The sequence below is a fragment of the Sinocyclocheilus anshuiensis genome, unplaced genomic scaffold (assembly GCF_001515605.1).
Source record: "Sinocyclocheilus anshuiensis isolate Anshui unplaced genomic scaffold, SAMN03320099.WGS_v1.1 scaffold392, whole genome shotgun sequence".
Lineage (NCBI taxonomy): Eukaryota > Metazoa > Chordata > Actinopteri > Cypriniformes > Cyprinidae > Sinocyclocheilus > Sinocyclocheilus anshuiensis.
This window is the reverse complement of record NW_015557091.1, coordinates 1,814,986-1,826,224: the sequence shown is the minus strand read 5'-3', so window position 1 is coordinate 1,826,224 and position 11,239 is coordinate 1,814,986. Positions and strand designations below refer to the sequence as shown.

The 11,239-nt window shown below is 33.3% G+C and overlaps 1 protein-coding gene and 1 pseudogene across 3 annotated transcripts in view; one reads left to right on the top strand and one right to left on the bottom strand.

Annotated features, from left to right (window-relative positions):
- The first annotated feature begins 1,850 nt into the window (after positions 1–1,850).
- Positions 1,851–5,155, top strand: LOC107677135 (protein-L-isoaspartate O-methyltransferase domain-containing protein 1-like; annotated as a pseudogene).
- A 1,444-nt stretch (positions 5,156–6,599) lies between these two features.
- Positions 6,600–11,239, bottom strand: part of LOC107677318 (gamma-1-syntrophin-like) — a 58,323-nt gene continuing 53,683 nt past the window's right edge. For all 3 annotated transcript variants that reach the window (XM_016472195.1, XM_016472196.1, XM_016472197.1), the window contains 3 exons: positions 9,834–9,926; positions 8,039–8,149; positions 6,600–7,686 (listed from right to left, as the gene is read on the bottom strand). In XM_016472195.1, the coding sequence (XP_016327681.1) occupies positions 7,504–7,686; positions 8,039–8,149; positions 9,834–9,926 (387 nt within the window). In that variant the 3' untranslated portion in view covers positions 6,600–7,503. The remainder of the gene's footprint in view (positions 7,687–8,038; positions 8,150–9,833; positions 9,927–11,239) is intronic.

The window sequence follows — 11,239 nt, the reverse complement described above, 5'->3', positions numbered from 1 at the left end:
TCCCCCAAATATTAAGAAGCAACAGAGCAGTTTTATAAAATTTTGTAAAAATATATATATATATTTTTTATATATTTTTTTTTTGCGTCAGTGCTTTGTCTAATTGATTGATTTGCCGTTTGTTTATTGTATTATCATTTGTGACATGTAATAAGACTTCAGACTTGTGCTTCAGTTGCTTTCTGCAATATTAAAGCTGCTTGCATCAGGCAGGTAACATCAGGTACGTGCAACACCTAGCTGAAGAATCAAAGCCAGCAGGTATCAGGTGGCACGGACACTCTCGCGCAGCATGGCTCCTGTTTTCAGGAGAGAAGGGGAAACTGAAATGTGAGAGCGAGAGATCTAAACCGTCACCTTTTGTTTTTCAATCCTCAGATCTTGGCGTAGCTGAGAATGGTCTGAGGTGATTTGTGTGGGACACAGGCATCACGACTGGGCACCCCTGCGGAGAATCGCTCCAGCACACAGACCGCGTGGAGCAGGCCTTTAGGGCCATAGACCGTGGAGATTATTACCTGGACAGCTACAGAGACAATGCCTACAAGGATCTGGCGTGGAAGCACGGGAATATACACCTGTCAGCGCCGTGTATCTACTCTGAGGTGATGGAAGCACTGAAACTCCAGCAGGGTTTGTCTTTCCTGAACCTCGGCAGCGGCACGGGATACCTGAGCACCATGGTGGGCCTGATCATAGGTGAGAACCACTCTGACAACTTATATATAATTAAAAGACAATAAAGGAAACAGCAGATATTGAAGATACAATTTATTTATATTGTTTATTATTATTCTTATAATTATTATTATTTTAGAAAATCAATCAAAAGAAAAACAGAAAATTATTAGAAGAAGAAATAAGAAATTTGCGCTCAAAAAATAAAGAGTATTTTAGGGCGAATCAGAGTTTTGCATTTTACGTTAAATTTATTTAATTTAAGTTGCATAAATCAGCTTTTTGGCCATCCACCTCTTGTCAAATGAGACCAGAGCAATTGTTTTTTTACTTAGTTATTTGTTTGAACATTACCTAATTGTAAGTTCACATTTGAATCATATTTAGGTATTAAATCTTTTATTTGCATTACTGTTATTATTATTATTATTATTATTGCTAAATTTGAGGGATTTAAACAAACATACATTTTGGCACTACACACCTGAATGACTCAAATCATGCAACTTGTAAAGAGTTGAGTAATTGAGTAAAGATGTGATGTTACTCTTATAAGTAATCAGATTTATGATTTTTAGTTGGAGGAACATAAATAGAGTTTAAAAAAAAAACTCACATAATACATTAACATTTACAGTTTAGGGGTGGTAATGTTTTGAAAGAAGTCTTTTATGCTCATCAAGGCTGCATTTATTTGATCAAAAATACCATAAAACAGTAATATTGTAAAATATTATTACAATTTAAAATAACTGTTTTCTGTTTGAATATATGTTAAGATGTAATTTATTCCTGTGATGCAAAGCTGAATTTTCAGCATCATTATTCCAGTCTTCAGTGTCACATGATCCTTCAGAAATCATTCTAATATGCTGATTTACTGCTCAAGAAACATTTCTTATTATTGTCAATGTTGAAAACCGTTGTGCTGCTTCATATTTTTTTGTGGAAACCATAATATACAGTTCTTTAAACTACTGGACTCACAAAAATAATTGTGGTTAATTCATTTAATATATTGACACTCACAGTTTCTGTTAATAAAAAAATGAAAACAAGCAGTTTTATTAAAATTACAGCAGAACTCTAGCATGTTCTGCTGTAATTTTAATAAATCTGCTTGTTTTCATTTTTTTTATTTTCAGAAACTGTAAAAATATTGTGCTTTGACTTCAAGACAAAAAGGTCTAGAAAGGTCATAGTAGCACACTAAAATCAACTGGAACATGTTAGCAGCTGTGAGATTTATGAAAAGAGACTGGAATATGTAGAAATTGTGTTGTAGATGTTTTAGAAATGGATACCAGTGTTCTACAGTAAACATGTCCTCTCAGGTTTGAGTTCTGCGAGCCACACTTTGTGGTGGGGAATTGTCTGGAGATTTCCTCAGACAGTCACCAGTACGACCGCATCTACTGCGGCGCTGGAGTTCAGAAGGACCATGAGAACTACATGAAAATCCTGCTGAAAGTCGGAGGAATTTTGGTCATGCCGATAGAAGATCAGGTAAAACCCAGGGTGATACATCCTGTACAGCGACCCTGAAATCACTTACAAATGTCTGAATGTCAGTAGATCACAATATGAACCCAAATGTCTGCATGTTTCAAATGCTGCAGGATCTTGTCTCGTCACTAATTTACTTTTCTTCATCATTTTTGCTCAATGTCTTTTGATTCCCTGGTATTTGGTGATTTTTTGTTTTTTTGTGGATGTATGATGCCAGTTCTCTTCAAGTTCACACCAGTGTTGTTATTGTTAACTAAAACTATTACAAATGTTTTTTGTTAACTGAAATAAAGATGAAATAAAAGATCAATATTAGATGAAAACCCAAACATAGAATACATAAATTAATATTTGAAATGTTCCCTTGGCAACTAACTGAAATAAAATAAGTTGAAGTACTAAAACTAATTGTACAACTGAAGAAAAAAAAAAACCTAAACTAATAAAAAAATGACAAAATAAACAATTAAACTGAAAATATGAAAATAAAAGCTAAGTCAAAATATTAATAAATATTATAACAGTTTATAAATAATACTAAAATAACACCTGTTCACACATGTGTACTAGCAAAGTAAGCACAGTTCATCATATTAAATATCAACATGTTCCACTAATGACAAACAAACAGTCAGTCTTCATTTTATACTTTATCATTTCAAGCCAAATGCCTTTTTGTGAAATATTCTGCTTGACAAGTGTACTTGTGCTTTTCATTTCAAATAAATGCCACTTCAATAATTTCTAAGTGTATCTGAAGTATTCAAATCAATTTGGTGTAGTAGAAATTGGCATTTTAATTCTAGAAATGTTTGTTTATGCATTTTAATTATGAAATGTTAATTATCATAATGAAACAATTGTGAAAATTGTCATTAATGCAATATTTATGCTGCTATATAAATGCATGATATTGTAGAACAGTATCAGTAGTTTCATGACCCTGTTGAGCCTCATGTCTTGCATCAAATGTTTGAGCTGGTTATTAGTGTGGCGTCTCTCTCATTGAGTGTTTGTGTGTTGTTGCAGCTGACTCAGATCACTAGAACCGGTCAGAGCTCCTGGGAGAGTAAGAATATCCTGGCGGTGTCATTTGCTCCTCTTGTTCAGCAGAGCAGGACAGAAGGCTGCAAACCTGATGCTGTGGTGCTCCGTGAGTCTCTGCCTCTTTTATGACCTCACACTGCTCTGGCCAATCAGCTGCCGCTAGGGTGGTTTACAAAGGGCAACATTTTTATTGCAGATTTCATTACCTGATTCATTCAGAACAGTAAACAACACTACAGGCAAAACCTGAAATAGTTTGTTTTTGTTTTTTTTCCTCTGGTCAGTCTTGAGATTTAGTGCTATTTTGCTTCTATAACATGTCTTCTTTCAGACTAATGGATAGAAAACATCCAAAATACACATTACAAAGTTTTTCTTTTATTTATCTTTAAAGGCAGTTTACTCAAAATGCTGTTTTTCTCATGTAATGAGTCAGAAATCTCCACATCCGTAACACTTGCATATACAAACTTTACAGTTTTGTATTCTGAAGAAGGATTTGTTCATATATCATTCATCTGATTTACATTTTATTCCTAAAAACATTGTGATTTTTTTTCCCTGGCTGTTGTTGACCGTATTTTCTGATTTATGGAGTGATAACTGTTTTTACAGTGGGAATCTGGGAATTTACAGTGGGAATATATTTTTTTTATTCTAAACTGCCCAGTTTTGCGTATGCACACACACACACACACACACATATATATATATATATATATATATGGGTTGTTGACATATATACCGTAAATGTGTCCTATGGTGTGACAGCAAAAATTTAGAAAAAAAACTAACAATGAAGAAAAATCTCTCTTATGCTATTTGTATATTATTAACAAGAAATTAATAATGATTAATTATTGTTTTCTAAATTTTGCTGTTACACCACAGGACACATGTACGGTATATATGTCAACAATCCATATATATATATATATATATATATATATACATACATACACACACACACACACACATAGATAGAAAGATAGAGAGATTTATTTTTTTTTTTTTAGTTGGGACTATGTAATAATTTTTGTTGAATTAAGTAAACTTTTGACATTAACATTTTACATCTTGAGTAAACAGTTTTGCATATTTAAGTGGATTGGACAGTTAAATTAAGCACAGTTTAAAAAATTACGTTTTTAAATAAAAATTAAATTGTTTTACAAGAAAATGTAATTTAATCCAACGTTTAATCCAATGTTACTTGCCATTTTTAGTAATTATTTGTAAAAAAAAAAAAAATTCTAAGTGAAAATAGTTTCAAAGTAAGTCCAAAAAATCCTTTTTTTTTTTCAGTGTAGAAACCAAATGTTAGGCAGTTGTTTTGCTTAAATGCATTTTAATTAATTAACAAACAACAGAAATAATTTTTTATTACAGTGTGGCTTTATCCAATATTTAGATTTCTGTTCTGGAAATATAAGCAAATTAGTGCATATTTCGTTAGATTATATTTAAAAATCCTTTCAGCAAACTTGTAATACAAAACAGTTGTCTTGATGTACTGTGAATAATCAGCTGGTGCGGTGTAGTGATATCGATTAGTTTTTACTCTATTGCCCTGCAGTGTCTTGCCTTCAGGTTTAAACTAATTAGTTGTGCACACAAATGAGATCTGAGAAAAACCTTTAGCCATTAACCTGTATAACTTGTCTGTTCCTCAGCGCCGCTGTCTGTGAGGACTCTTCAGGACCTGGCACGAATCTACATCCGCCGGACCCTCCGCAACCTGACCAACGAGGAGCAACCAGCCCGCAACAACACACAGCGAGCGCCGCAGAAACGCAAACGCAGGCGCTGCCGCCGCCGCCGCCGCATCAACACCTACGTGTTCGTGGGGAACCAGCTGATTCCTCAACCCATGGACAGCGAGGAGGACGAATGCATCGAGGAGGAGAGCAAAGTCAAATGAGTTTTAGTTTTGTGTGCGTGTGTGTATACACATTAAAAAAAGAATGACAAGTTTTTATGCTTGTTTCATGTCTTAAGTCTGTCACAAACATTTCTGGTAACACTTTATAATAAGGTTCATTAGTTAACTACTTTAGCTAACATGAACCAAGAATGAACAATACTTCTACAGCATTAATCTTAATGTTAATTTCAACATTTTTGTTGGTTATATAAAAAGCACACAGGTCTGAATTGCTTTCATCTCTCCTTAGAGAATCTAATATCTACAATTAGCTCTTTTACCTGAGGCTGAATTTCTGGTTGAGTTTTCGAATGGCTTTCACATTTACAGTAGACTCTAGACCAGGGGTGGCGAACTCCGGTCCTGGAGAGCCGCAGCCCTGCAGAGTACAGCTCCAACCCTAATTAAAACCCACCTTCCTGTAGCTTCCTCGTAACCCTTCAGACCTTGATTAGCTTGTTCAGGTGTGTTTGATTAGGGTTGAAGCAAAACTCTGCAGGGCTGCGGCTCTCCAGGACCGACGTTCACCACCCCTGGACTAAACGCTCAACATCAGGACAAAAATCAGGGTTATGAAAAAAAAAAAAAAGATCTAATGGCGCAAAAGTGCTTCTCAGTAAAACCACATTTACTATTCCATCCATAGGGTCCTACATTAACTTTGGGGGGGGGGGGGGGGGGGGGGACACTGTGGACAGAAGTTCAAGTTCAATCAAAGTGGTAGTTAAAGGAGCTAATGTATATTTTTAGTACAATCACATACTTCAGCATGAGGAAAGGTCTAAAGTTGTGCATTTAAAGCTTTGGCCATAATGCTAGATAACACACACATCTTATTCTTACATGTCAGTTCATGACACTAGCATGCGTTAAATGACAGAATCATAACAGCAGCCTTAAATATGTACAGAGAAATTTTAAAGTCAACATGAAAGCATATACATAACCCACTTTACTAAAATATACACACACACACTCAATTGTTTTTGGCAATAACCTTTATATCAATGTTAACCATCATTAAAATTTAATTTACTGTGTTAATAGCATAAACCTATAGTACAGCAGTTACTTTAAAAAAAATTTAATAAAAGTCTAGATGACAACCAAAAAATAAAGGCAAAGTGCTAATGGATAATGCACAGGGAAATTAATTTTAATAGTAACACTTTACAATAAGGTCCCATTAGTTTACATGAATTAAAAATGAAAAATAATTCTAAAGCATTTATTACTCAATGTTAATTGCAACATTTACTAATACATTGTTAAAAATCAAAAGTTGTCTGTTAATATATATATAGTTTTAATTTAACAAAGATTAATAAACACTGCAACAAATACAATGCTCATTGTTAGTTATTTTTCTTTAATGCATTAACTGACGAGACCTTACTGTAAAATGATACCATTTTAATAATTAGTAAGTAAATAGGTAAATATTATAAGTATAAGTAAATAGGGTCTGTTATCATTTCATGTTGACTTTATCAGGTTAAATGGGTGGCATATTTTGTACTTTGCAAAAATGACCAAAGTTTATGCACCAATACATTTATCTTAGATATTGGCGAAAAGATACAAATAAAAACAATAAAGTTAATCACTTCATTGATTAGCTTAGCAAGTACGTCGTTCCTTTGAGAAAGCTGAAATGTGCATCATACAGTCACTTCATACAATTCCAGTTCATCTTCAGTTACATGATTCATTCTTTAATAAAGTATCAAAATGCATCCAATATGAAAATACCCACATTCTCCAGTCTGTTTCTCTAGGCAGTCAGATGCGGCACCGTTTTAATAGCTTTTTGTACAGATTTAAAAATTGATGTTCAATTTATGTGGATTTGCTTTGTGTTTCTGTAAATGTATATTTAAGATAGTTGATTTTATTCTTTTTGACTATTTGAGAAAACGCAGATCAACAGAGGCTCAAGAACATGGTGCACTTCTTGGCAGTTTCACAACAGCTTCATTCCAATCAACAACCAGATTAAATAAGATTCTAAAAGTATACACAAAGAAGTGTTAATATCATTTGAACGCAAACAAGATGCATTGCAATATCAAAGGGAAAGAGTACATCTTTCTAATGACCCACTAACTGCATCTGAAGCATTTTCAGCTGGAAGCTTAACTCTAAAATGTTCGAAATTCATCCAGCTCATTCACATAATGGCTTACGTTTGAGTCCGTTTCCCGTCTGGAGGATATAGTGAGGTTTTCAATGTTACATACTTGAATGGTTCATTTTGAAGTGGACGTCCACTCGTTTGTCAGGGTTGGTTCCTCTCATCCTAAGTGTTCAAAGTCTTGAAGGAGAAGATACGACGCTGGAGTCTGTCAGCTGGTGTATTTGAGCTTGGATATCCGTGACGGGCCGGTTAAGGTGGAAGTGGCCGACACCACGGGGGCCATGGCGGCGTTTCGGCTGCTCACGAACATGGGATCCAGACAAGCCACTTTGGCGGCGAAGAAGGCGTGGATGCAGTGGAGAACTGCGAAGAGGTTAGAGAACTCCAGCTCCTGGAAACATCAGAGAGAAAACACGATCGTGAAGAAAGGAGGAAGCCTCAAGCAGAAATCAAATCAAGCTTGGCGCATGAAAGTGCTCACACTTACGGCCTACGGGGGAAATAATCAAACAGGAAACTCATATCAACATGCTTTATTTTTATCTGCTTCCTTCAGCGATTTCTTTTGCACTGGTTAAGATTGATGTTTTGAAAAGTTTTGAGGCTAGCAAAAAGTGTATGATATGCTGAGTTATATTTTTCAAACCCGCTTCAGGTATATTAAAATGCTAGAGTGAGAAACAGTTCTCTTTCATAAACAGACTTTATGAAGCCAATAACAAAAACCAAAAGAGTAAGCTTACCTTTGCTTCAATAAGTTTTGGGTCTTGATTCTGGAACAGGAACTTGATTTTGCTCTTGCCGTCATCTGATGATCCTTTCAGCTGAGAGAACTTGTATCTCCACAGCACTGCCTATAATGAAGGTTTAAATTATGCATATTATTAACTCTATAGACATGAAAAAGTATCTCAAATTAACTGGAGAATTGTGGAAAATGACTTTTTATATTTCAAAAATTATTTGCATTGATAATTCATACCCATTAAGCTGTTGTTTATTACATTATTTGTTCCTTTGACAATGGAATTTCAAAGCTTATTATTATTTTGCATATTTCAGACAAACAGCGCAGGCCTGTCATACACAAAAGCATCAAGCCTTCTCATATTTGTGATTTTATTCCTCATGTTTTTAATCTGGCTGGTTTAATGTGGACAACATGGACCTCTGGAGCAAAAATAAACATATCCTATTACTGGATAACCTATATGGTAGGTACACTAGATAAACTTCTGATGCTGGATGTTCCACTGGGGTAAAGTTTGATAGGACATAGTGCTTAAACATGGAGAGAAAATAAGCATTTGGGTTCTCTCATGTTTTTCCCAATGGGTTTTTTAAAATAGAAATGTTAAATTTATGAGCAAAATAAAGTCTGATTAAAAGTTTGGGGGCAATAAGAATTTAGTGTTGTTGAAAGTAGTTTTTATGCTCACCAAGACTGCATTTATGTGTTAAAATTACAGTAAAACCAGTAATACTGTGAAATATTATTACAATTTGAGTTTTCTAAAAAGTGTTTTCTATGTGAATATATTGTAAAATGTAATTTATTCCTGTGATTTAAAGCTGAATTTTCAGCATCATTACTCCAGTCTTCAGTGTCACATGATCCTTCAGAAATCATTCTAATATGCTGATTTGCTGCTCAATAAACATTTGTTATCATCATTATTATTATTACTCATTTTTGTGAAAACCGTGATTTTTCAGGATTCTTTGAATAGAAAGTTAAGAACAGCATTTATTTGAAAGTCTTTTGTAACATTATAAATGTTTTTACTGTCACATTTAATCAATTTAATGGGTCCTTTTCACGGTTAACAAAAAAAAAAAAAAAATTATATATATATAATTTTGAATCATATATATATATATATATATATATATATATATATATATATATATATATATATATATATATATATATATATATATATATATATATATATATATATATATATATATATATATATATATATATATATATATATATATATATATATATATATATATATATATATATATATATATATATATATATATATATATACATACATACATATATATATATATATATATGATTCAAAATTCATTTTTGAGGTGCAACTTTAACACACCAAAGCCAGTTTTGGCACACTTGTGTAGAGTAGAGTGTTAACTCTGCACTTTGTTTGTATGAAAATATTACTTTTAATAACAGACTGGCACTGGCTATGAATATGCAAACAGAGTCACAGTATCTTAACAGAGTGCTAATATTACCAAACACAACAGAATATGCTTTAAACAACTACAGCAAAAACTTTATTCTAATAGACAAATGTTTATACATGCTTACCTAACATACAGTTGACAGATGAAGAGTGTCATTAGCATGTTTCTATAAATGTTTGCTGTGATATATAAATACATGCGCATAGCAACAGAGTAGCTCTAACTAATGAAAACTCAATCAGAAGTTAATAACCTGTGATCATACATTGGACTTAGTTTTACTTAAATTAAATTAAGACTGAAGGTTGCACGTCTCACCTTTGTGGCGGCATCGAAGCAGACGAAGCCCATGCTGAAATCGATGGTGAGACCCATGAGATGACTGTCCACAATGCAAGCGTATGTTTTACACTGAAACGGGAGACACTTGGCATTGTTAATCAGACAAACTGGCAGACACAAACATCTCCATCTCTTAAATGTTTCATTAGGATGATAAGCGTCGTACATAATTATTTTGGGAGAAAAATAAACGGAAGCGATTTTTTGGCATGAGGCACGGTCAGGGTTTTGCCGCATTAGTTTGGTTTAGTGGGATAAATTGGCAGCGATTTTATTTGTGCCACCCTTGTTGTCCATGAATGTGAAACAAGTTGTCCTGCTATTATCTTGATAGAAGACAGATTATATTGCATGGAAGACAGATTTGCTTCAGTCCGAGACTACATGCTATACTTTACTTAAAATATACATAATTGGATCCTATACATGAATCTATGGGTGTTTGGCCAATTTTGATCCAGTAAAATCAATCTCTATTGAACGACACTTTTCACACTAATAAATGTTTAATTTGTCTAATAATAAAGTAAACTGCTAATAATGTCTAATAGTACGGTGACCGGGAGGGGACATGTTCGGTTCACTTATTTTTGCCACGAGATCCTGTGTTGAGGGAATCCATTTCTCATGGCCACGACTTCACATCGCGTGGATAAGGATGTCGTTATCTCGACAAAATGATCTTGTGGCCACAACATTTTATCACGTTCCCATGAGTTAATATGACGTTCCCACGAATTAATATCTCATGGCCACAACATTTTATCACGTTCCCACAAGTTAATATGTCGTGGCCACGACAAAAATAAGTGAACCGAACATGTCCCCTCCCGGTCACCGTATAGTGTTAATTTAGAATCACTGATATACTATTATAGTTTGTTAAAATTTGTAATTTTATTTTTAGATTGTTAATTTTAATTCTAGTTCAAGTTTCAGTCATTTTGTTGTGTTTGTCATTTTTATTGTTTGTTTTTTTAAATGTCTATAGTTTATTAATTATTTTTTTATTTATAAAGTTAAACTAAACATAATAATTTAAAGTTTTTGTTACATTGTATAATAAGGTTGCATTTGTTAACATCAGTCATTTTGTTGTGTTTGTCATTTTTATTGTTTGTTTTTTTAAATGTCTATAGTTTATTAATTTTTTTTTTATTTATAAAGTTAAACTAAACGAACATAATAATTTAAAGTTTTTGTTACATTGTATAATAAGGTTGCATTTGTTAACATTGACTACGTTTACATGGACATCAGTAATCGAATTATTTACCTTATTCTAAATAAGCCAATATTATGATTACGGTGTTTACATGAGTTGCTTTTAGAATATTCCTTTCATGTTCCCGTTTTACATGTTATAGTACATAGATCGATTA